Source organism: Vanacampus margaritifer, chromosome 1 (genome assembly GCF_051991255.1).
Source record: "Vanacampus margaritifer isolate UIUO_Vmar chromosome 1, RoL_Vmar_1.0, whole genome shotgun sequence".
Lineage (NCBI taxonomy): Eukaryota > Metazoa > Chordata > Actinopteri > Syngnathiformes > Syngnathidae > Vanacampus > Vanacampus margaritifer.
In genome coordinates, this window is record NC_135432.1 from 67,358,748 (window position 1) to 67,384,700 (window position 25,953).

General features: G+C 44.0%; 3 protein-coding genes across 3 annotated transcripts; all 3 read right to left on the reverse strand.

The window, feature by feature from the left end:
• Positions 1 to 914: 914 nt before the first annotated feature.
• jade1 (jade family PHD finger 1) lies at positions 915 to 11,192 on the reverse strand. The gene is made up of 10 exons (XM_077563953.1): positions 11,037 to 11,192; positions 8,618 to 8,697; positions 8,415 to 8,482; positions 7,208 to 7,550; positions 6,889 to 7,100; positions 6,125 to 6,292; positions 5,919 to 6,035; positions 4,007 to 4,618; positions 2,644 to 2,761; positions 915 to 2,450 (listed from the first exon to the last, which is right to left on the reverse strand). The coding sequence occupies exons 1-10, from the start codon at positions 11,123 to 11,125 to the stop codon at positions 1,564 to 1,566; spliced, it is 2,694 nt and encodes an 897-aa protein (XP_077420079.1). The 5' UTR covers positions 11,126 to 11,192; the 3' UTR covers positions 915 to 1,563.
• Positions 11,193 to 11,329: 137 nt separating this feature from the next.
• asmt2 (acetylserotonin O-methyltransferase 2) lies at positions 11,330 to 15,429 on the reverse strand. The gene is made up of 8 exons (XM_077563966.1): positions 15,135 to 15,429; positions 14,285 to 14,465; positions 14,024 to 14,153; positions 13,881 to 13,949; positions 13,686 to 13,804; positions 13,342 to 13,479; positions 13,006 to 13,128; positions 11,330 to 12,615 (listed from the first exon to the last, which is right to left on the reverse strand). The coding sequence occupies exons 1-8, from the start codon at positions 15,213 to 15,215 to the stop codon at positions 12,404 to 12,406; spliced, it is 1,053 nt and encodes a 350-aa protein (XP_077420092.1). The 5' UTR covers positions 15,216 to 15,429; the 3' UTR covers positions 11,330 to 12,403.
• Positions 15,430 to 17,178: 1,749 nt separating this feature from the next.
• Positions 17,179 to 25,538, reverse strand: LOC144050593 (tumor necrosis factor alpha-induced protein 2-like). The gene is made up of 13 exons (XM_077563993.1): positions 25,376 to 25,538; positions 24,399 to 24,626; positions 23,471 to 23,804; positions 22,833 to 23,147; positions 21,528 to 21,639; positions 21,323 to 21,445; positions 21,166 to 21,260; positions 20,980 to 21,072; positions 19,777 to 19,903; positions 19,582 to 19,701; positions 19,315 to 19,470; positions 18,269 to 18,390; positions 17,179 to 17,505 (listed from the first exon to the last, which is right to left on the reverse strand). The coding sequence occupies exons 1-13, from the start codon at positions 25,383 to 25,385 to the stop codon at positions 17,364 to 17,366; spliced, it is 1,977 nt and encodes a 658-aa protein (XP_077420119.1). The 5' UTR covers positions 25,386 to 25,538; the 3' UTR covers positions 17,179 to 17,363.
• Positions 25,539 to 25,953: the final 415 nt, after the last annotated feature.

The following is a 25,953-nucleotide window of genomic DNA, read 5'->3' on the forward strand; positions in this document are numbered from 1 at the left end:
GTTTGTGTGTGCACGCGCGTATCGAATGTGCGTAGCGGCTTGTTGTGACTGTTCAACTGGCTTGTAACTACTGCCCCCTCCAGAACCACAGACTAATATGTACATACTGTATAAGTGCCCATAGTGATGCCTTCTATTGTAAATTATACCAGTTTTTTCCTCCTATAATTCTGTCAGTGTTTTTTTTATTTGTATTATCTTTTGTGCTAATTTTGCTACTGCGCATGTCCTGACTTTTAAGGAGTCTATTGTTGCGCTCTCGATTGTTATTCGCGTCGTAAAATGAAAGTCAAACTCTTGTGCATGGGAGTAAAAATCCGACATACAAGTAAAATAGTAAATGCAAAAACAGAAAAAATACGCCAGAGACAAATGAAATCAATTGTATTCATTAACTGTATACGACTTTCTGATTTAAAAGCACATTTTATGAAGTTACTCATTCACGGCGACACAGATAAGCGGTCACATAGCGCCCTCTAGTGGCCAACCTCGAATTCACCTACAGTATTAGATATTTTTAGAACCCCAGCAACAATTGCTGCTGTAAAGGTGCGATCCACCGTTTTTGTTTAAAGCACGCATTGGATGGAGGCTTGTTATTTTTTCAAAGGATTTAAAAAAATAAAAATAAATAAATATTGCCACCAATGCATTTAAACAAGCATCAAACGCAGACTTCCGCCATCCACTGCATTGTTTATACATGTAATGAAAAATGCAAATGTTGAAGAAAAAAATACGTCTCCATACCTGCATTACGACGAGGGCCATCATAGGTTGCACTTCGGAACAGCTTCCAAATGAAACTAGCAAACAAGTACAAAGAAAGGTTGAGATTTGTTTCATGCCACACATTAGAAAGGAATCCACGTAAGGCGACGTTCAATGCAACTCAACGAAAAGCAACAAAGTTCCTCCAGAAAGATTTATTCCTCTTTCAGACATGACAACCAAAACCATTTTTGCATAAACAGTAGTACAGCGGCGGCCTCGGATAGAAATATAATTTTTCTTTTCTTCTTCAGTGTAAAAATAACTCTGGCCGGCCCGTGGTAGTGCAAACGCTTGAAATAAGTGAGGCACGCGGCGCGGGCGCGAGTTCAATGACACTCAAGTGCTAATGGCGAACGTCACTGCCAACTCGTCCTAATTGCCAATCGGGAAAAAAAGGCCGCTAACACTTTCACAAGGCTCAGAAAGTTCAAAGGGAAATTTCCATGGGATTCAACGGGAATTGACACTTTTGCTACGGCTAACCCATAGTTGAGGCATCATTCCCATGGAAATTTCAAACATTCCCACATTTTCCTATCATAACATCCCAAGAACTTTTTGGGAAATATCCCGCAAATGTTCCACACCTTTTGCAACTTTCAACACACACACACACACAAAATCATGAGCGCTTTGTGGTCCCCTTGCGGGCGGTAGCAGAACAAAAAGTGTCTCGAAACAAAAGTCCCATCATTCTTCCCCGTTAACATTACATGTCAAAAATAAATATCAGCTCTCGTCAGACATTCCATCGGATTTGTCCAGAAAAATACAAAAGGATTTGGGTCAGGACGCAAGGACGCCGCGCCGGATGATGTCGGAGCCGTAGCGGCGGCTGAGGGAGGCGTCGCCCCGCAGCCGGTGCGAGTGGCAGCGCTTCAAGCAGGGCTCCAGCACCTCCGGCCCCCCGTCCTCGTTCTCGGCCCCCGTGCGCAGTCTGGTCCTGGGGTGCTGGGGCCCCGGCGCCGGCGTGTTGGTGAGCGGCCGTAGCAGCTGCTTGCGCTGCTCCGGCTCGGCCTTCTCGCTGCGCTTGGGGATTCGGAACTTGCCCCAGCCTTTCAGGGACCCGGTGGACATCCGGGGGACGTCCGGCGAGGAGTCGTCCAGCTTACTGTGCTCGGCAACGTCCAGATTTGCCGAGCTTCTCATTTCTTGGCCGTCCGAAGATCTGATGTCCACCAGCCGGATGGAGACGGTTTTGTCCAAATGTTTGGAACTGAAGCGGACTTTCTGGGACCCGGCCGAGGTCTCCGAGACGTCAGCCCAGCGCTTCCTCTTGCGGTCCTCGGGCTCCGCTTGCTTTTCTTTCCGCCGTTCGGGCGCCGGGTTCTCCCTGCGGACGGTTTTCCTGTGCAGTTTCACGCCGACGCTTTCCTGACAGACGACCTCCGGCTTCGGGGACTTTACTTGCCGAAGCGCGAGGTCGTCATTCAGGGGGTCCGGGGTCCGGGGGTCGGGATCCGCCTCTTTGGCCTCAAGTGTTCTGTTGTCCTCCTTGGAAACCGGCAGGGAGTCACCGAGTCCTTTCCTTTCACGCAACTTGCCCTTGTCTTGCTTGGACCGCCGTTTGGTCTTGTGTCCCGAGTGGCCCCACGGGGTCCGAGCGTGGCACCCGTGAGAGTTCAGGGGGTCCACGGCGAAAAGTCGCTGGAGGTTCGTCTCGGACGGATTCCCTGGGGACAAAAGTGTAACAACTTGCCGTTTATGGAATGGTTGAAAACGTCGACGGCTCGTGTAAGCATGCGCACAATCAAAAGTACTCGAGTACTTGTTGCAATTCTGTTTTAAAAAAGTGAAGGGAAAGAGAAAAGAAACCTGACACGCACGCAGCCGGTGACGCCGACAAACGAAAGAGAACGGACTCACCGCTGAGCAGCTCCTGGTCTATGAGCTGGACTTGGTGCTGGAAGATCTGCTCCTGAACTCGCCACAACGAACGCTTCATCTTCTCCCGCCGGGTCACCATGTAGGTCAGGTTGCGGACCTGGGGAGGGCGCAGCAGCGGGTTAGGGAGTGAAGTGTTGCCATGCGCGGCGCTTCCTGCTCTCAGGGTCAACTAACTCTGCGGAGGAGGAACCCGACACGCTCCGGTACTCATCTAGGACCACTACCAATGGCCTCGGGGTCATGAACCCCGCAGTAGGGATCAAACCTTTCTCCAGAGAACCTGAGGGCTTTTAGCCTTCATTATTTTCATTTGCACTTTCCAAAAGAGTCCAGAACCCTCTTCTGGGGACTTGTGACTCGTTGCAGAGGACCCCTACTGATGGCCCCGCCCCCTTTGCGACTCTCTCCAGTGAAGCCCACTCAGTCAAGAGAAACCGGTGACCACCGAGCCTCCGGTTTTGGTCCCGGACTCTCCCGAGAGGATGGCAAACAATTTCCAACCCCCTCCAAAGAGGACCCCGACCAATTGTCTGTCCAGAACTCTCCTCTACTGTGGTCACTCCCCAGAAGACCCCAATTGTCTTTCAGCCATTCCAATGTTTTTTTTTTTTTTTCAACCCTACACGCCCTCTCAAACCCTCCCCAAAGATGAGCAACCTTCTGTTATTGTGCCTCATCCGCCACAAAGTACGCCAACTAGCGTCTCTGACCCTCTCCAAGTGGATTCTCTCTGTCTCTGTCTGTCCGCAAGAGTTGCCCACCCCGTTGTGGTACCTTATCATGGTCCGATGACCCCTACAATTGTCTTCCACCCTCTCCAGTGACCTCCGACCTTCTCAGGTCACCTAACCCTCAATCTGTGGTCCCAAACCTTGGTCAGAGAACCGCTAACTATACTTCTTTTCTATTACTATGATTCTAGCCACTATTATTACACTCATCAAAAGGTCACCGACCCTCGTCTGCCGAGAGCAGGTGTGTCCAAACTCAGTCCTGCGGGTTTTTGGATCTGGCCCTGCTTCAATGACCAGAATCGTGACCAGGCTTATGCGGAACTTGCCGATGAGCGTTAGGTGGGTTGAAGAAGAGAAACATCCAAAACCTGCAGGACTCCGGCCCTCGAGGACAGAGTTTGGACACCCCTGATCTAGAGGAACCCTGACCTTTTATGGTACCCTCCTCCCCAGATGACCCCCCCCCCCCCCCCCATCAATAGTCTTCCAAGCTGTGATGACCACTTCCGTCCACAAGGGTTTTCAATCCTCTCCAGAGGTCACCCATGCCAATCCGTTGACCTTTCACCCTGGCGAGGGCCCCCCAGCCCACTCCCATGTTGACCTACCCTCTCCAGGTCTTGGCGGAGGTGCGTGAAGAGCTGCAGGCGTCTCAGCAGCACCTCCTGCTCGCGCCGGGCCAGGCTGTCCTCCTCGTCCTTCTTGGGGGTGAGCAGCGGCTGGTTGAAGTTGGCTTTGCGCTTCAGCTTCCAGTACTGGAACAGGAAGTCCACCGTCTCGGGCGCCATCTTGAGGTGGCGGCTCACCTCCGAGGTGTCCACAAACTGGTAGAAGACCTCCTCCATCTCCTGCAGCTTCATCTTGCGCAGGTTGACGCGCTTGTCCTGCGGGTCACGCTGGCGGACGAGGCACAAAGACGACGGCGAGGAAGAGGAGGAGGAGGAGGAGGAGGGTTCGATGAGGCCCGGGGCGGAGTCCTCGTCCTCCTCCCCTCTGACCCTCCCCCGCCGTTTGCCCTTCTTGCTCCCCACGCCCTCCTCTTTCTCGCCTTCGCCGTCAGAGTCTCGCTCCCTGAGGTCGCCGCCCTCCAGGCCCGAATGCTTGGGGCAGTAGGACTTGAACTTGACCTCGTCGTCCTGGGTGAGGACGGTGGTCATCTCCAGACCGGCGTGGAGGCCGCACGTCACGTGGAAGGCAATGCGGCAGTTTTTGGCAGAGCACTGCAAGGCGGGAGATGGCGGGTTACGACACTCAAATGTTCACATTCACAGCGTCATCTACGCGCTAAAAACTGTTGGGTCAAAGGTAACACAATTGGGGATCAAAAATGGACGGATGCGCTTTACGGGTCAATTTGAGACAACTTTCTGGGTTGTTTTATACAAAATGACCCAATTTTAGGATCTGACAAATATTTCTATTTCTTGGCTCAAAGTAGAGGATCGGTCCATTTTTGACCCATAGTTGGGTTATTTTTGACCCAACCGTTTTTAGAGTGTAAACAGAACGTCGATGTATACACAGCAAAATATGATGAAACAACATAAATATGAACTACTGAAAAAGTCAAAACCATTTGAAATGGGTTAAGCATACGTCCAAATTTGGTCAATTTCATATTTTTCAAATGTGTACTTAAAAAAATATGACGACTGCGGGATCATTTCTTGATCCAATTCTTTTTTTTTTTTTTTTTTTTGAAAAAATAATTCATTTTCTTTCTTAAAGAAAATATGTACAGTCATGTCTGGACTATGAGTCGCATTAGCTAAATTTGGGGAATACTGAGTTTGTTGGCCGCAGGGTCGAATGCAAGTGAGAAAAGTAGCGGCTTATAGTCCACAAATTACTGTATGGATAAAAATAGATGTGCGGCAAAATTTTTCATTTAATTCTTTTGTTTTCAAAAGACTTTTTTCATGATTGAGAGGCAGATAAATCCTTTAAATGTAGTTAATATTTTTTTTAATATTTCAGATTTAGATTTCATATCCCCAACTGACAGTTTTTTTTTTTTTTAATAAAATTGATTTGTTCTTTTCCCTTTACATTTTTAGTTTGGAAATAAAAAAAGCAACATGCAAAGGAATCTTTTTGATGTGATAAACAGGGATGTGATTTGACCAAAGTGAAATTATCTGAAAATTTAGCCGGGGGTCTGGGGGCCCTAGGTCCAGGGCAGTGCCCTGGTGGGGGGACACGGGGGGAAAACGCCCCCCGAAGCTCATGGGTTTTCCGTGTTTTTAAGTACTTTCAATGCACTCACCAAATGAAAAGTAACTCATATTAGAGCATACCACAAATGTCTTTGTTATAGCAGAAGATGTTATCTGTCGGAGTCATGTGCATACACAATGAACTACTAAAAAATAAAAAATAAAAATAAAAATAAAATTATTTTATTTTTATTTTTTTTGGGGGGGGAGATAAAAAAAAAAGCGGAATTCCGCGAATTAGCGGAAAAATCACATCCCTGGATAAAGGATCAGGTTTTTGTTTTTGCATTTTGACCGAACCCACCTGGATGCAGGCTCCCGTCTTCTCTTTACACAGGCAGCAGTTGAGCGCCCACCTGTTGCTGGGAATGTGCGACACGTTGGTGATGGGCTCCATCTTCTCCGGGTTCCCGATGCTCACCTGCAAAGGAAAAAAATAAAGATCTCATACAAGACGACAACGACGGGGGGGCGGGAACTGTTCTCCCGACGCCGGAGCTGAAGGCTCACCTCTGGGATCCACAAGGCACAGCTGACGTGGACCCACTTGGTCCCACTGCGGGTGGGCTTCATGGCGCCGCCCTTCTTTGGGCACAGCTGGCACTTGGGCAGGATGCCGAGGGCGCAGATCCGACACAGCCAGCTGCCCTTGGGGACCTTCTGGATGCCGTAACACGCCTGAAGATGTCACCAGGAGGGAACAAAAAGCTTCACGAACCGTCTTTTTTGAAAAATGATCTCATTGTCATTTTTGTCCACCTTAACATTGTAAATAAAGTTTGGGGTGTTTTTTTTTTAAGTTCACGTCCCATTTAACTCTTTGACTGCCAAAAACGTTAAATAACGTTTAGTAAAATCCTATGGAGTGCCAAAGACGTTAAAATACGTTTTTTTTTGTTTTTTTTTTCAAAACAGAGGTGAAACTAACCATTTTCTATTGTTGATTACTGAAAAACGGAATAAGGTAGAAACAAACTTTTTCTGATGAAAGATGAGAGTCCAATCTTTCATTTGGTAGAATGTGTGTTTCCATAGTCCAAACACAACATTTTCTGTGGACCTTGAAAGATCAGTCAAAAATGCTTAAATCGACCTGGCACCCACGGCATCCCTTTTCTGAAAACGTCTGGCAGTCAAAGAGTTATTTTTCAACCAACTTTTCCACTTCAACTTTTCCTGTTTTATAAAACTACACTCACCAACAATTTAAACGCAACACTTTTGATCGGCCCCCATTTTTCACCCCAAAAAAAAAAAAACACGCGACCCCTGACCTGATGGACGCAGATGTTGCACTTGTCGCAGAACACCATCTCGTTGTTGTCCTCGCCGTCGGGCGACTGGCACACGTCGCACACCACGTCCTCGTCGTACTCGATGCCCAGGCCCTCTTGCGTCTCGGTGGCGTGCGTCATGTTGTCGTGGCAGCGGCGCTCAAACTCCTCCAAGGTGCGCTCCATGGCAAACTCGTCCAGCGGCGGGAGGGCTGCGGGTGAGACAGTTGGGGAAGATTCACACGCCGTTGGCGGAGTTGGCCCAACTTTCCCCCCCCACCCCCACACGCCCCAATTTTTTCCCCCAATTTTCACTCACCCAACTTGGCAAACTCCTCATTGGCAACCTGCAGCCAGGTAACGTCTTCCTGGTTGAGGTCGTAGCGACACATGCCCTCGGCCAGGGTTTGGATGTCCACGTAGCCCAGCGCCTGAGCGGCCGAGGTGCGAATGAGCTTCTTGGGCCTGACGAACATCACCTCCTTGCACTTGTCGGCCAGCGCCCGCGCCGCCGGCTGCGGGATGGACTGCGGGCTGACCGGCACCTGGACGCCCTTCTCCCACTCCTGCCGCCACGGGTCGGCCAAGACGTAGTAGTCCTCCGGGTTGAGCTGGTGCGAGTCGTGCAACTTCATGGCGGTGATCAGGTCCGTCCTGAAAACCTGAAGCGGCAAACCGGAAAAAATATTTTAAATTGGGGGGGGGTATTTTTACATTTTACGTATATTGTGGGGAAATTCACAGTAAAACAAATCCTTTTAGTTATTTAACTTTCTATATTTTTTCGTCAATTTCACATTTTTTTTTAGATTTTAAATAAAAACAAGCAGAAAAATATTTCAATGTAATTATTTGTTCTTGTTTTTTTAAATTTCGGAATAAAATTATTTTCATCATGTTTTTATGTCAATGTATTTTTTATTTTATGTCTGTATTATTAAAAAATATATATATATATTTTTTAATATTTATCAAATCTGATATTTGTTCTTTTTTCCCCTAATTGTAAATGTTGATTTTCATATAAAAATGACAAACTTTGAAATTATTTTTTAATCTAGTTAATATTTTTTTTATTTACATTTTTTTCCCCTCTATTTTGTGGAGAAAATAAAAAATCTTTTTGTGTGTGTAATTTTGACATTTAATTCTGTTTCATTTTCTATTTTGGTGCTTAATATGAAAGGATGTGGGAAATGATGTACATAGCAAAAAATTTTTTTTACTATCTTAAAGCTCCAGAATATCAACTTGTGCTGACAAAAAGCTAACCACCATCATCACGTTTCTTCTTTTCGTGTTTGCACGCTTTGCAAACGCTTTTAGATCAGCTGAGTGGCGAACTGCCAATCGGGATCGAGCTGGCTCCTGTTTTGCTTTAATTTGATTGGCCCTGGTGCCACGGAGGGCGTGGCAATGGCAGATAAGAGCTGCTGCTGCCTGACGCTTGATTTGACTTATCTGAGGAGTATCCAGCTAAATCTCATGTCTCCTCATTTATGAGGCTTGTGTAAACACGGACGCACCTCAGAAGGTTTTTGTCGGCTTCCTCTTCTGGCCTGAGACGAATGCTGGGACCAGCAGGTGGAATTGCCTGGGCAGGAAATCATTTGGGTGAATAAACAAAACCTTTAAAAGGAGGGATGTGACCTCTTCTCCTCCCGTTTTATAATCGAGCGCAGCACCAACGATGATGTGTCTGAAAAGGAAAAGAAAAAAAAGAACTTACTGGCATTGTCGGAGTCCTCGCTGCTGCTGGGGTGTCGACTTCGCTTCATGGCGGCGCGTCTGAGGAGCTCCAGCGTCACGCTGAGGACAAAGCATCCCATTATGAAGTCAGAAAGAGCACACCTTCAAATAAAGCCTGGATTGTGACCATTAAAACACACATTTTAGTCTCAAACGGAAGGCGCTAACATGTAGACGTGCCGTGAACGTATGCAAATAAAATGGACGTTTTTAAAGTCATGTAAATTTCACAGTATAAATATTGTTCATGACCTGCAGTACGCTGCTAAGTCGTTAACAACCGCAAGTGGACTCAACGCATCGTATAATCCGTACATGCTTCATTAGGAACATGACAGAAGAGAACTAATATATGATGATTATTTCCTATTAAAACAAGGGAATTTGCATAACATTTGAACTTGAAATATGACTTTATTCACGTTGCCTTTTCTCTCTCACAAACGTACGGCACATATTGATAAACTGCGTATTTGCGGAAATGCTCACATTAAAAGCTATTGTATTGCGTATGTTGACTGAATATTTATGTTTCACAAGCAGGTTTGTTCATACTTTGGGGTCTTTGTCATATAATGCGAACTTAAAAATGAAGCATTCCTCCAACCCTAAAATCAGCACGGCAACATTTTCAAAACCTTCATACTAATGTATGACTTATTTGTAATCACTTCCCCTAACATTTCTACAACACAAGTACAAGCGACTGTTTATTGTCTACTGTCTCGAGTGTGTAATTGTTATTGTAATATTGCTTTCTTACTCATTCAGAATGCAAACTATTGACCCTTGTAACGTTCACATTTGTAGTTTTCAGAAAGAAGGTGTCATTTAATCTAAATTCAAGCCCCCCAAAAAAACATTATTGAAACATTCTCCTTTTTTGTGTGTGACTATTTTAACTTAAACAATAACTGTAAATGATGAATCGATTACTACTACTACTGACTCGGATAGAGCAAAAGAGTTGCACGTTTTTTTCAACCTTGAAAATCAAACATGTAACAACTGCAACATTCAACACTTGCAAAATTGTACAGTACCATCAGACAAGACACTGACACCTAATTAGAAATACTTTCTGTAAGTAGATTTCATTAGATTGTGTCTATGAAAGACAGCAAAGCATATATAGTATTTACCATGCAATATTACGTCCTCAACTGAAACGCACATTTGCGGTGTATTGTTTGGATTTACATACGACTTGTGGCTGTTGTCGATGAGCTGGTAAACAAACACGTCCCCTGAGGCTGTGAGCGAAGGAATCGCTTGCTGTATACAAGACGACATGTTGCCTCAGATCACACACGACAAAAAAAAAAACGCGTTTAGAAATGATGAATAGGAGCCTTGCGATGCCACATTTATCCGAGTAACTACTAAGGAAGTGACGTTACCGGTAACAACACACATAGCCGATGTGCAGCAACCACTAGGGGAGATACACGACACTTGAAGCGCAAACAACATAAAAATATTTTTTGCGGCAAAAAGGGGTGGTAAGATCGTGTAAAATGAATCCGTTTTACGGAGGAAAAAACGCAGCTGGTAGCTAAGCTAACAGCGGCTAACGACGACGTAACTTTACGCAGATGAACAGCACAACAATAGCAATTCGTTTTTATACCACACGTACGATAACTTGTTTGTTTCATTTTTTTTTACTTTTCAGGGGGAAAATAGGCTGCTTTGACAGCGAGCTTGACGTTTAGCTGTTATTGTTAGCAACAAAGCTAACCTGTCAAGTGTATTTTCAAAACATGAGGGCCCACCCACTAACCGGCGCCTCGAGTGGAATATTCTGGATGTTTATCAGTTCTATTTTCACCCTCTTTTACTCAAGTTAATTATCACCGCGGAGCATTAGGTAAACCTTATCGCTCCATAACCACCCGTAACATGAGAAATTGTTTACACGTGTAGTGAAAAAAGTGCAACGATTTACGACGTTATGAAGTCGTCGCAACCCGTGCTAACGTGTTAGCGGGTTGCTACGTTAGTTACCGTAGAGAGCCGCTAGCATTGAGCTAAAGCTAACGTTGCTAATGACATTTCGGCACCTACTTATCCAAATTTAGGTTTCATTTTCGTATCCGTCAAAACGTTTATAGTTAGGCTCGGATACGTCTGTAAACATAAGCGACGAGCACTAAGATTGAGGTTTTTGCCAAAGTGCGGCTAACGGGGAATGTTAACCAGCTGGGTTACAATGTGGCACACAGCAAGCGAGCCACTGGTCGAGGTTAATCTTTGGCGCCATTTTAAAATGACGACGTCGAGTTCTCCCAGTGGAAGTGACCGCCGCCTCAAAAAGTGCCTCGGCGGCCGCCTACATGGTGCTAGTGCAGCCGGACGGGCGCGGCCAAGTGTAGCGTGGAAGTGTGGACGGTACATACGGTGCGCGTCGGGACGATGCAAGCCGCCGTTTTTCTTGGTGGTGAGGTGCAGTTCGGGCTCGGAGTTCCGCTTGACCCGCATTCCACATACACAAACACCGAGATGAGGCGGTAGAGGGGAGGGCAGTGCTAGGGGAGGGGGACCAGGGGGCGGGACCCGACCGGGAGGAGGCAACCCTGCTCGGCTGCGCTGGAGGACAGCAGCGGGTCGGTCTAAAAATATTTTAAAGGCACGATTTTAATTAAAAACTTCACATAAACATTGTAGTGTTCTTGGTTACAAAATATCACTATTAGGTGTTACTTTTCTGCGCATGACCCAACAACCTGCTTTTTTCACCTTTTATTTAACATTCACAAACAGACATATTAATGCAGAGAAAACAAAAAGAAATAGATGTCAGGGGAAATAATGTAAAACAAAAATGTTTAAAAAATAAATAAAGATCGCTTTCCTGTTGACCAACAACCTATCAATCACTCACGTTGAGGCAAGTTTACATCATCTCGTTTCTTAAAGGAACAGCGCATCAATTATTTAGCTCACGTTAATTTTGTTTCGTTCTGTTTTGTATTTTCATTTATTTTTACCACCCATCAAACATTGCAGTGTACAAATGTATTCTACTTCACAACAAGTGGGGAAGATTACTTTTTAATTGAGCAAGTTGGCAAGAAAATGACATCATGGCATGTGCTTGTTCTCTTAAAGGCACAGTGCACCAATTATTTATCCCCTTTTTTGGGGTCTCGATCATCTTTGTATTATTACCACATATCAGATATCATTACATGTTGGTTAAACGTATACTACCTCATTAAAATATATATTTTTAAAAATCAATTAGATATTTATTAACGTTTTTAAAAAAATTATTTAAAGAACATTACATCAGATTTGTAATGTCACAGTGTCGTCCAATTATATCGTACTGTTGTAATGCCTATATCTCTTAGGGCCAATAGAGGCCATGTAATAATGTTACCTTATTACTTTATTATGAATGATCAACTAATGCTAAAATAACAATAAAATGCACATTTATTACAAAAAAGTTGGGGGTTAATAGTATATAATATACTAATATCATTTACTACATAGTACTTCAAAGAGCTCAGTCCCACTCACCACAAACTATAATTACAATAAATGAAATAATATATAGTAATTGCATAAAGTGGTGTGAAAAGGCAAGCAAGCATTACCAAAATGTAAGCGGGGGGAAAAAAAGCATATTGCAAAGGGCTGTGTCCCGCCAGTTAATTTATTACCAAAAAAGTAGGGCAAAAATAGCATATTACTGCAAAGTACTGTAAAGGGAAGTAAATCCCTCCACAGTGCGCCATTAGCCGAGTCTCATGCGATCTTATCTGCGAGCCAAGATGGCGTCGTAGGATTTCCCCGTGCGGCACAGCTGCACGTCACGGAAGCCGCTCTGTTGGAGAAACCTGGTATACTCGGAAGGCGGACGCTCGCGGCCTTCCGCCTGCACCAGCATGTTGAGCGAGGAGAGCTGCGTCTGGACGGGGCCCCGTCGGCTCTCCAGCAGCGTGGCCTCCACAAGCAGCACGCCGCCGCCTGGCGCAAAAAAGCACGTGAGGAGGATCGTGATACGATGGAACGCGATATACCGTGTGTTTCACACCCCCACCACTAGATGGCAGCACTAGGGCTAGGCGATCAGATGATCGTGATTGGGAGAAATTTTAGGCACATTTTACAATACTGACAACTGCGACAAGTTCATTCATATGTAAAATAACAAGAAAGTCATTGCCTCGTACCCTCTCAAACCGAGCCGGACTGAATCGAATCTTAAAAACCCACTGAAACAAACTGAATTGAACAGTTCCACTTTAAAATCAAAGCATCCTCGACTCGTACATGAAATCATCTTTCATGCACACCCCTGTGTGTCATGATACAATACGATGCGATTCGATACCGTATCATTCAATGAGGCCTCACCTGGTTCGCAGACGTCGCAGATCCTCTTGAGAAGCGTCAGACATTTGTCCTCCGACCAGTCATGGATGATGCGAGCCAGGACGTATAAGTCCGCAGCAGGAAGTTCACCGTGAAAAAAATCTCCTGAAGTAGCAAGTAGTATAAATATGTATTTTATAATTCATACAGAGTGGCAATCTGATGTGTAAATACATTCGTCACAGTCAGGCAAACACTGCAGCTCCTCAAAAAAAACAGCAGAGGGTGCTATTTTTCTTTCAATAGGCCGATTTCTAACGTTTTGAAAATAACGGGTAACAGCCTACTGAAAAAAGAAAAGAAAAAGTGATTGACTACCGCTCTGGAATGTGAAGGTGTCGTTCTCCTGCAGGAAGTGCTTGGTGGCCATTTCCACGACTGCCGGCATGTCAAACACGGTGACGGAGGACGAGGGGTACGCCTTTGCCAACTCGCGGGCCAGCGCGCCCGTGCATCCTGGGAGTTGTGGAAAAATGTGCACGGCATCAGGACACGGCTCTGTTTTTTTAATGATCTTGGCTGTCTATATGTTTTGCTCCACTCTTTAAATATACGACCATGTGATTTTTTTTTGGTTTGGTTTGACAGCGAACTTGGCAGTTAGCTTTTAGCATGCTACACTTGTGTACACAACGCCCCCCAGTGGCCGAACTTCTTCCTACCTCCGAGGTCGACCATGTTCCGGAAGCCGGCGAGGCTGAACGCCGTCGCCACGTCGTGTCCGTCCAGCACCCAGGAGGAGTTCATCAGACACATGAACTTCAGCATCTCCTCCTCAGACCTTCCCCCCCCCAAAAAAAAGCGGGACATTCATTAGAAAGCGGATCAATTGCTAACATTCGCCCGTGGAGACCGACCTGTAGATGGCTTGGAAAACCTCCTCGGGCGGGATGCCGAAGGTCTTCTGGTTCTGATTCTTGCCTTCCCTGTTAGGAAGAACAGGAAGCAGTGAAGGAAAAAATATATATATACATTTTAACGCGTCACTCTTCACACAGACCTGACAGCATCCACCAGGTTGTTCCAAAGTGGGTAGGTGTTCTGCGACTGGTAGAGCGCTTTGCCATGTAGTGACTTGGCGCCACCTTTGGCCAAGTACACGCTGGCCACGTCGGTGCTGCTGTACAGAGCTGAGGCGGCAGAAAGGACACCAGTTCGTAAAATATAGTAGTTACTAGTGGTGATGGTACTACTGCAACTACTAGTAATAGTTCTTGTAGTGTTAGTAGGCCTGGTTGGTGTGGTAAGTGTTGGTGGTCACCTGTCCCGTCCTCCGGTTGCATCTCAACGTGGAGTATCTCAATGCCCACCAGGGCATCCAGCAGTCGCTCTGTTCCGTCCACGCTGGCGTGCAGGGTCTGCGCTACCTGCTGGGCGCTCAGTGCACATGGCGACGTCATCAGGAGGTCAAAGATGCCCAGCTCGCAAGCAGAGAAGATCACCTGAAAGGACAAGACAATTATAGAATTCCCCATATTTGATAGAAGAGTAACCGTTAGCGTCCTAGCAAGTGCCATTCAACATGGAGCCAGACAGAGTCCAATTCGGATCAATTTGAGAGCTGTTTTGTACTTTGCTATTTGTGTATTTACTTTAAAACTAGGCGTTTTTTTGTTTGTTTTTATTGCTTTGCTACTGGCATGCATAAACTTTCTACAAGCCAACGCCTTAAAGTCAAATTACAATTTAACTCTTTGGCTGCCAGACGTTTTCAGAAACGGGTTGTCCCCAGTGCCAGCCGATTTTAAGCATTTTGACTGCTCTTTCAAGGTCCATAGAAAATTATGTGTTTGGACTATGGAAACACACATACTACCAAATGAAAGATTGGACTCTCATCTTTAATCAGAAAAAAAAGTTTGTTTCTACCTTATTTCGTTTTTGAGTAATCAACAATAGAAAATGGTTAGTTTCACCTCTGTTTTGAAACAAACGTCTTTTAACGTCTTTGGCACTCCTCCATAGGATTTTACTAAACGTTATTTAACGTTTTTGGCAGTCAAAGAGTTAAAGTCAGTTCAATTGCATTTTTTTTTTACATTAAACCCACAGTAAACCAAAACAATTTGCTCCAAGAAGCACAGCATGAAAATACTGACAGGCGGTGTTACCTTGGACACCTTGAAGCCGTTAAAGTATTCGAGTAGTTTAAACGGATAGTCCAGCTCACTCTGCGAAACATGCTCGGCCATTGCTGCCGCACACACACACACACACAAAACAGAACAGAACAGGAAGATGATCACATGAAATGTTCCCAAGTTGTGCTTCGGGCTCCGTGAAGGCGTCCCAAAGCGCTGTCAGATGATGGTTGGAAGACGCTAGTGCAGTGGCCGATTGGAGGGCGGAAGCCTGGAGGAGGGGCTGGCTGAGTGGGTGGCATCCAGCTCGTCTGGGGGCAGTTCTATGAATGGCCATAACAACAGCGGCGCTGTCGGCTGTCCTTGTTGTTTGAAGAACGTCATTTTGATCACGAAGCAGCGTGATTAAAAACGTGGTTGTTGTCTTCATTTACCACTTCAATAAAGTTGTTAAAACATTCAAACACACAACATTAATTATTCGTGTATTTTACGTTACAAAACGCTATAACACAAGTTTGTTGATCTGGTCTTTCCTGTATTTTCTGATTTATTCAATATTATTACATAAAAACAACAACTAATATTACCAAATACTTCTAAAAGAGACAAGCAGACATTGGGGGGCTGCCATTATATTTCTTCTTTACGAGCAGAAAATGTCTGACATTATGAACGTCTCACTTGGCTCGTTGTCTCTCGGAGATGTGGGGCAGCGAGGACTTCCCAGCATGCCTTGCACTCACATCTTTTGGTCCACAAAGGGCCTCGGGCTGATGTGTGGCCAACGTGACACGCGTCTCGTGAAAGTGTTCTCTTGCTGAGTTAGTTGCATCCTGAAGCTGAATCACTTGAGCAGCACATACATACATACAAACACGAAGAGACACAGACGCCACATTGATGCCTGTTCACACATACAGCACATAAAAGAAATGGAATTTAAATGTGAATTTTTCTTTAAAACGTTTTTATTCATTTCCTTTTTTGGTCTTTGTTGAGTAAAATCGAATATTTCTCGGACATGTTTGTGTTTGTACCTGCTTTTGCCACCAGAGGGAGACAAACACCACCTGAGCGAAATGGGACTTGACTCATGTTCACGAATCAATGACAAATATAAATAAAATAAAATAAAAACGTCATTAAATGAATTATGAAGACTTTTATGATAGAGCAGTTTGGCCATGGGATTGATTAATTACATTTTTAATATCCTCTTTAAAAGTTGTTTTCTTCTGATAAAATTGACGTCATATACTTTATATTAATCAAATTGATAAATGAATGTGGCGCTACATGCTAACATGAACTGCTAACAATGTTTTTCTGTCGTATTGAGTCTTAGAATATATTAAGACAGTGTTTTGAAGATGTAACTTGAAGGATATGTGAATCATTGTGAGTCGTTAGTCACATTTCTCCGTAATTAATAATACCCGACATTCCGCTTGCCATCCCACTTAACCCCCGACTGCTTAAACAATCTTTTCATCCTTGTCCGTCTAAACAGAATGTTGACCTATGACCTTGCTAATCCTGAGCGCCGTCGTCTCTTTTCCTGTCGGGATGCGCACAAACACAGGCGGACTTTCAGGAAAGCTCGCAGTCACTTACGGACAAGGTCAAACAAACTTGAGAACACCTCGGCCGGGCTTCGATTCCCACTCGGAGGCTAAATGATTTCCTGGAATTGTTTGACACTTTTGGATGCCAGTGAGTCAGACTTCATGCCAAGAACTCCGGGTAAGAGTGCTCCGTGGAAAAATGCCCAAAACCTTTGACTCGTTAAATCTTTCAAAAACAGCTCTGCATATTTCACAATGTCAATCTTAAAAGTTCAAGACAGTCAGTTAGGGAGTATTTTTTTTAAATTAAAATCCACATATAAGGACAAAAATAGGAAATCCCCAAATGTTGCAAGGATAAAACTACCACTAGATTCTCCAAATGAAATAAAATCACCATAAACCACCATAAATTGTGCATCATGAAAATAAAAATACCGTAAATCCTCCTAAAGTTGTGCATAAGAAAATGAAGCTAAACATAAAAAAACCACAAGATGCAACAATTGTTATTATTCTTTTTATTAAACCAAACGTACATGTTCAACCTATACAAAAATAAGATGGCCTGAACCTTCATAACAAAAAATAAAAAAAAAACACTATACACACGCACACACAAACAAACAGAATAACGGGAACCACATTGAGCTTGGAGTGTGGAGCGGAGGATCACTATTTGGCACCGTTGCTATTTGACCAGCACAAAGGAGAAAAAAGGCCGCGATTGGCCGGAGTCCTCGGGAATCTCTGCCAGGACGGCCTTCACGTTGTTCTTGTCCTCCTTTGTGAGGTTGCTCTTCATTTTGAGCAAACACAGAACATGCTTCTCACTGAAGAAAGGAAGTAAGGAAGGAAGGAAGGAAGGAAAAGAAGGAAGGAGGCACGAAAAATCAGTGGGCATAGTATTGATCCCATTTTTGTGTTGAGCAGCTTCGGAAACAAGAGAGCTGCTTCTGACTACGCTAAACCATAATACATTTCAGATTAACCTCCGCCAAGGCATTTTTCCCCCCCATGGCAACTACACATAAAAAGAAACATAAATGCACCAATTTTGTTTTTGCTCCCATTTTAGATCATTTTTGTAAGGACTAACTTTTGCTTTACACAACAAACAACAACAACAAAGATTTAAAAGTATTCTTAATCCACCAAGATTGTAACTTTGACTGCAATGCAACGCAGGATTCTAATTAAGGTAAGCGTTTCTTAAAACAAACCTTAACAAAAAAGTTGAACATATGCAGGGTTCAATGTTCAAATGAGATCTTATTCATGTAAAAATGAAATGTTTATATGCTAGCAAGATGTTGATTTTCTTCAGTTATACAAAGTTTTTTTTATTTATTTGATGTGTTGCTAACATGCTACATGATAACAAACCGCTAACAAGGTGTTTATACGGTACAATATAAAGTTTATTTTATGAATTTGATATCTCATGCGGTAAAGGTAATGCTCAATGTTTTCACGGATAAAATAATGCTAACATGCTAACAAAAATGGCTTTTTGCTCATATGGTACTGAGCATGGAAGACCTTTTGGCATGTTGCGATCGATTTCAGTTAGAGATGACATCACTTCCTGTTTACCTGAGGTCGGGGAAAGCGCTCGCCAGCGAGGCCACCTGGAATTGGATGGCAGGGAGATCCTGGAGCTTGAGGACTTCGGCCGTCATGCTCAGAGCCTCCTGAAGCCACGCCTCCCTGGAACCCTAAATGCCAAGCCAACCAACGCCAACATTCAAAAAAAAAAAAAATGTTTTATCTTGCGCTCACACAAATTCCCAAGATTCCAGTCAGTGTTGGACTTTCTGCTGTTGCGTAATAAGACTTGCTCATTCTCATTCATGCTGTAGATGACCAAAAAAAAAGTTGTGTGTCTGCAAAAATAGTTCCTCCGCTTTTTTATGTGGTCATCAAAAATGAGGGAGAGGTTATATACCTGTATTTTAAAAATGATAATAAAACGATATATAATATATAAAATTGATCACATAAAGGTTCAATTATTTCAACTAGACTCAATGGAAATCAATGAATACATGCAAAATAGGAAAAATAATTATTACACTTTATTCTAATTTTTTTAGTTGTACTGTATTATCAATAATTTCATTATAATTAATCAATTATTTATATAAAACAATCATTGTCAAAAGTATATACCATTTTGTTTTAAACCAAATATGTAATGATATTAAATTAGTAAAAGAGAGATAAACATGAATTGAACTATTTTAATTAAACATTTTTAGGAAATATGGTTATAAGCGTGAAAATAATTTATGCTCACTTTTTAAAATTGTATTCAGAATTAATTCTAGTGTATCAAATATTTTTTAAATAGTATACAATGTATTACCATTTACCTCTACAGGTTAGGGTTTTATTTATTTATTATATTATTTTACTATTTATAATGAATCAATTAGCAATGTATTAATGAATGAATTAACTTACTTATTTTGAGATAAATAAATATGAAACAAAATAATTAATAAATATTAACGAACACATTTTGGAAAACAAAAACAGCTCATTTAATGGAACCCGTCGACTGAACAATTCAATAGTGTGTGTTGCGTTGTGTGCATTGTGTGTATGTTTATATGTTTATGTGTGTGCGTGTGCCTTACGTGTCCTTTGAAGAAGTCGTGCAGAGCGCGCGCGTCGTCGTCCACGTTGTCGGCGGCCTGTTGCTGCTGCCGTTTGTCCTTCAGCCGCATTTCTCCCTTCAGGAGCCGGCGAACGTATTCCACAGACACTTCCTGGTGCAGCTGACCAATCAGCTCCTAGAATGCGGAGCGCGCAGCAGCCAATCAGACGTCACATCGCATCCTCGCACGGTACCGTAAATCCCGCCATTTGCTGAGGCGTGGCGCGTGCGGCCGTGACGTCGGCACCTGGTGGCAGGACTTGCGTGGCCCCCGAAGCTGAAGCATTTCGTCCTCCAGGCCGGACCGCAGCCGCTTGAGCGTCGACTTCTTCAACCACTCTTGGCTGAAGAGCTTACGGTAGTGCGGCTGCCATGTCACAGAGTTCGTTCAGAGGTCGGTCGGCGGTATTTGGCAAAGGTCACCTAGTGGGCGTGTCGTCACCTTGATGTTCTTGTGCACGGGGATGAGCAGGTACTCGTGTGCGCTTTGTTTCATGTCGCTCAGAACGCTCAGGCAGCTTTCCCGAACGTCCACCGGGAACAGACGGCTATGCGTCGTCAGGAAGTCCCTGCACACGCACACACACATGCGAAATGAAGGAATGACCCGATGATGAAAGGATGAATGAAGGGTTGGATACGTGGACGTGGCTGGTGAGCGACCATTGAATGGAGGGATCAATGGTTGATTGAATGATGAGCAGTTGAGTGGATGGATGAAAGGATGAATGACTGGATGAATAGAGATACAAATGGTCAATGGATGAATGAATGATGGATAAAAAGATGGGTAAAAAAAGGACAGATGACTAATTCGATGATTCAATGAATGGATAGCTGAATGGACAAGTGAGTGAATGAATCGATGGACAGCTACATGGATGTATGCATGAATGGATGAATACATGGATAGGTTATTAGGTGGATGGATAATGCTTAATTAACAAATGGATGACTTGGATGAACAATTGAATGGATAGATGGAAGGATGAATGGCTGGATGAACAGATACATGGATGTGAATGGATGAATTGATGATGTCGAAAAGAATGTGTGAATGAATGAATGGGTAAATGGATACATAGATAAGTGTGTGTATAAATGATGGCTAGCTACATGGATGAATGCATGAATTGACACATAGCTAGGTTGTTGGATGGATGGCGGCTTAATGAATAAATGGGTGACTTAATGTATGAATGAATGGGTGATTGAATGAATGATATCTGAATGGGACAGTGGACAAATGGATACATGGATGTGCGAATGACTAATCGATGAATGACGAATGAATGAATGAATATATGGATAAGTGTGTGAATAAATGATGGCTAGCTACATGGATGGACGCATGAATTGACACATAGCTAGGTTGTTGGATGGATGGCTGCTTAATGAATAAATGGGTGACTTAATGAATGAATTAATGGGTGACTGAATGAATGATATCTGAATGGGACAGTGGACAAATGGATACATGGATGTGTGAATGAATGAATGAATGACCCTGGGCCCAATTCATGGCCGAATAGATGGACAAAAGGATGAGTAAGTGATGGTTGGACAAATGAAGAATGATGAATCGATGAATCCAAGTACGAGGGAACGAATGCACGCATGAATGTAAGGAATGAAAATGAATTACCGGAATTGCGCCACACAGCCGAGGTTGGCTTTGACGAAGGACGGGCTGTTTGCTTTATTACGCTTGATGACGTCGGCCTGGAAAGTCCTGAACCTTCGAAGAAGCGAGCAGGGGCATGTTCAGGTCCATGCCAACAATTGTCGCCATGGCGACGTCTCAGTGTTTACCACAGCAACTTCACTCTACCTGTGCAGCAAGTCTTGCAACTGGCACGTCAAATTGTGAGCCTTCTGCAGGTCGCCGACCACCTTCTCTGTTGCATTCATGAGGCCATTTACCACCTAAAACCACATTCCGATATTGAATTAGATATTACAGGTAGGCGTGCACAGTAATGGAGTACCTGAATGATGTCATAGGCCATGGGACTGACGAAGCATTCGTCCTCCCTGGGCGGCTCCTCCCCTTTGGTCCAGGCCTCCTGGGCCTCGTCCAGGATGCGTCCCACGTACGTGCTCAGCTCCCGCTGAACACCACGTCAACATTACAAACGGCTCAGGGCGGTCCAGTGAGGGCGAACGTCAACATGGATGTGAAGGCGGGGGTACCTGTTGATGGCTCAAGTATTGTTCCTCCAGCGGAGAGAGAAGATATTCAGGTAGGAGCTTTTGAAGGACTTGGATGTCAATGTCTGTGGCCAGCCGAAGTTCTTGAAGCAATCTGACACATTCAGGAACATTTTTTTTAATCCTCACGTGGAAAAATGAATGCAAACTCATTAGGGTTAACAGTCAACCAAGGTAGCATTTAGCATTAGCAATTGAGGCGCATGTCGGCCATTGTAAGCACGCACCTAAAACAATAACACCCCCCCACCCTCCGTTGAGTTAAGCTAACTAGCCTACTCTAAGCTAATAATTAGCATGCATGCACTAAGCTAACTAGCACCTAAACCAATAACAAGCTCCCACCCCAGCCGCCGTTGAGCTGAGCTAACTAGCCTACACTAAACTATTTAGCATGTGCTAAGCTAACTAGCCTACACTAAACAAATAATTAGCACGCACTAAGCTAACTATCGTACACTAAATTAATTAACATGTGCTAAGATAACTAGCCTACACTTAACTAATAATTAGCATGCACTGAGCTAACTAGCACCTAAACCAATGTCAAGCCCCCCCACCCGCCCTTGAGCTAAGCTAACTAGCCTACACTAAACTATTTAGCATGTGCTAAGCTAACTAGCCTACACTAAACAAATAATTAGCACGCACTAAGCTAACTATCGTACACTAAATTAATTAGCATGTGCTAAGATAACTAGCCTACACTTAACTAATAATTAGCATGCACTGAGCTAACTAGCACCTAAACCAATGTCAAGCCCCCCACCCGCCGTTGAGCTGAGCTAACTAGCCTACACTAAACTATTTAGCATGTGCTAAGCTAACTAGCCTACACTAAACAAATAATTAGCACGCACTAAGCTAACTATCGTACACTAAATTAATTAACATGTGCTAAGATAACTAGCCTACACTTAACTAATAATTAGCATGCACTGAGCTAACTAACACCTAAACCAATGTCAAGCCCCCCCACCCGCCCTTGAGCTAAGCTAACTAGCCTATACTAAACTAATTAGCATGTGCTAAGCTAACTAGCCTACGCTAAACTAATAATTAGCATGCACTAAACTAACTAGCCTACACTACATTAATTAGCCTGCGCTAGGATTGACTAGTGATGAAATTAGGTGAAACTTACTGTACTGTATTTTTTTTTTTTTATAACATCTGTTTTTAATTTTGAAAATCTGGTCACTTTAAGCTAAAGGCTGAGATCTTGGCGGTTTAAGTCAGTTATTTTCAACTAAAAATGGCTTGAAATCTTGTGACCACGGTACTGACTGCGGGTAGTAGTCGTTGACCCAGCGCAGGAGGAAGCTGCAGTCCTGGTCGTCCAGCCCGAAGTCGGCCAGCCTCCTGAGCCTGGCGCCGATGCAGTTGTGGTACCAGGCGGCGTACAGCTGGCAGATCCGCAGGTGGCTCGGGTAGCACGGCTTGACGCGCTCCGTCACCAGCAGGAGGTCGCGCCTCAGCTGCCGGCCCATGCCGTGCACGTCGGCCTGGATGGACGGCTGCCCGCTCGGGACCGCCCGCGGGGCGTCCATGCGCTCCTCCACCAGACTTTGCAGCGTGTCGTCATGCACCCGCGTCCAGTCCCTGATACAAAGTATACATAGCACTGAATTTTACAAATATCAAATTCTTCACATAAAAAAAAAAAAAAATTCATGGTAGAAAAAAAGTCAGAGCTAAAAAGTTGATGTAGGGGAGAAAAAAAAGTGTTTCATCTTATAACAATCTGAATTTGAATGAATGTGAATTTAAGAAATGTATTTTTTTTTTTTTTACAATGAAAAGTTGACACTGACTTTGTCCACACCATTATTTTACACTTGATTTTTTTACACAAATTATAGTTATAAAAAATGAAGTGTCCATGCAGTTGAAAGTGCGAACACGGTCCAGTTGTTGTTCCCCACCTGAGCCTCCAGGGCGGCGGCATGCCCCCGCGCCGCTCCCACACGCGATCGCGCTCCTCCTCCTGCTGCATGAACATCACGGCCGACTTGAGCGTCTCGGCGTCCACCTGGTCCAGGGAGCTCCTGAGCGTCCTCAGCACCGCCTCCTCCAAGGCTTGGCGGTCGGCCGCCAGGGCGTCCACGTCCTCCTGGCGCCGTCCCTCTGGGCGCGCCTCATCGCCAAAGAGACATTCCTCTCGGTCCAGCAGCAGCCGGCCCGCCTCGCTCAGGTGGCGCGCCGAAAGGTGTTCCTGGAAGGTCAGCGGCGCTGGTGGTGCCGGCGGCGCTGGTGGGGCTGTTATCAATCGAAGCCAGGGAAAATTAGCCGGGGACTGGGCATGAAGACGGTTTGGGGTTTCAAATGAAGGTTTCAAACCAAGGATAGGGTTTCAAAGTGTTAAGCAAGCTAATTAGCTTATGCTAAGCTAACTAGCCTACACTAAACTAGTAAGCTAACTAGCTAGCCAACACTAAACTAATTAGCATGTACTAAGTTAACTAGCCTACATTAAACTAATTAGCATGTACCAAGCTAACTAGCCTACACTAAACTAATTAACATGTGCTAAGCTAACTAGCCTATACTTAACTATTTAGCCTATGCTAAGCTAACTAGCAACACTAAACAAATTAGCATGTGCTAAGCTAACTAGGCAAAACTAAACCAATTAGCATGTGCTAAGCTAACAAGCCTACACTAGACTAATTAGCCGATGCTAAGCTAACTAACAACACAAAACTAATTAGCTTGTGCTAAGCTAACTAGCCTACACGAAACCAGTAGCCGATGCTAAGCTAACTAGCCTCCGCCTGCACTAGGCTAATTAGTATGTGCTAAGCTAACTAGCCTACACTAAACGAATTAAGCTAATAGCGTTTTTAAACGCACCGATCTCATTGTGAACGTCTTGGGGCTCCGACTGTCCATCCGTTGCGGCGGCGCTGTTCCGCCTGACTTGAGCGGCGTTGCCTCCCCACTTGGGCAACTTTAGTTTTAGCTTGTAGCCCCCCGTCGCCACCTTCCCAGCGGGCTTGTTCTCCACGGCCGCCTTCCGGTCGGAATCAGACCAGGATGACAACGTTGACCACTTGAAGCCGCCACGTTTCTCCGTCGAGTCTGGCCAATCCGATACAAACATGTTTTGACACATAAACAGGGCTTTAAAGTAGGGTTTCAAGCCTAGGTTAGGGTTTTAAATGAGGGTTTCTAAATACAGTAGGGTTGTGTTTCAAAGTAGAGTTTTAAGGTTTCAAATTAGGCTTTAAAGACGGTTAAAAAAGTTTTATATATATATATAAGTACAGTTTCAAGACAGGTTATGGTTTCAGAGTAGGGGGTTTAATCCAGGGTTACGATTCCCAACTAGGGTTTCAAGTTAGGGTTATAGTTTTGAATGAAGGGCCAAACTAGTTCAAAACAGAAATAGCTCTCAGCATGATGATGCAATACAGTTGTACACTTTGCACGTATAAATAAATCAACAATTTATAATTGAATCTCAGAAATGTTCTTAATAAAGTGACACGCATACATACAATGAACGTGCATTGTTTTCCCCCCACTTGAAATACGGGGCGCGCAACACAAGTTAGTCAAGCTCAAACATGCCCGCACTGCAAATCAGACAGTGGATTTTCACAATAAAACCATCATCTTGTCATACAAAAACGGGGCGAAAGTCATTTTCTTTGTAGCTTGTTTTCCCCTTTCTATGCGTGAAGCATCTAATCACAGAAAAACATTCAACATTTAAATATCCTGTGTTACGAGTGACAAGTTGACTCTGGTGACACTTTCAATACTGCACGTTTTTACACACGAAAACAAAAGCACACAAAACATTTGTGTGCGCGCGCGCAACTTACCCGATCTCATTTTTCGCTCCTCTCAAAAGACACACACGCTCACAAGCGCACGCTATTTAAACTGCAGCCTCAAACCACGCCTGCTCCACGAATGACGTCATCTATGCACACACGCACACGAATACAAACAATCCAAATAAAAGGGAAATTCCCCAGCTGTTCAAAGAGCGCCACCAGCTGGTCGAACTTGGAGTCAAAGATATTTTTGGATGTTTGAAAGACTTAATTATGAAAATGTCCTCTCTAAAGTGCTTGTTTGAGATGTTGGATTGTTATAGAATTGCTATGTGAGAATTTAATTGCGAATGTTTGACAGTTGCCTTTTTGAAAATTCTGCCAGTTTGACTTGGTAACATGAAATTTGGTAGACTTGTCACTCATATGTAGACCCGCAAAAAAAAAAAAAAAAAACTCCAGGGGCCAAGCCCGAAAATACACAAGAAGTTGTTTTGAGGCGGCCATTTAAATTGCTTGAGAATTAAAATAAAATAATTTTTAAAAATACACAAGAAAACAAACAAAACAAAAGCTAGATTGACTTTGCAACATGAAATTTGGTGAGCATATATAAGATGAGT

Excerpts from the sequence above, each read along its gene's own strand:
- jade1 (XM_077563953.1), bottom strand. The coding sequence starts at position 11,125 with ATGTGGAATGCGGGTCAAGCGGAACTCCGAGCCCGAACTGCACCTCAC. Across the intron at positions 6,036-6,124 it reads GTGCCTTGTGGATCCCAGAG|GTGAGCATCGGGAACCCGGA; the intron begins GTGAGCCTTCAG and ends TTTCCTTTGCAG. Across the intron at positions 2,762-4,006 it reads TCCGCCAAGACCTGGAGAGG|GTCCGCAACCTGACCTACAT; the intron begins GTAGGTCAACAT and ends CGCCCTCCCCAG.
- asmt2 (XM_077563966.1), bottom strand. The coding sequence starts at position 15,215 with ATGGCCGAGCATGTTTCGCAGAGTGAGCTGGACTATCCGTTTAAACTA. Across the intron at positions 13,805-13,880 it reads GTTTTCCAAGCCATCTACAG|GTCTGAGGAGGAGATGCTGA; the intron begins GTCGGTCTCCAC and ends GGGGGGGGGAAG. Across the intron at positions 13,480-13,685 it reads GAACATGGTCGACCTCGGAG|GATGCACGGGCGCGCTGGCC; the intron begins GTAGGAAGAAGT and ends CACAACTCCCAG.
- LOC144050593 (XM_077563993.1), bottom strand. Across the intron at positions 21,446-21,527 it reads AATACTTGAGCCATCAACAG|CGGGAGCTGAGCACGTACGT; the intron begins GTACCCCCGCCT and ends CGTGGTGTTCAG. Across the intron at positions 21,261-21,322 it reads TGGCCTATGACATCATTCAG|GTGGTAAATGGCCTCATGAA; the intron begins GTACTCCATTAC and ends ATGTGGTTTTAG.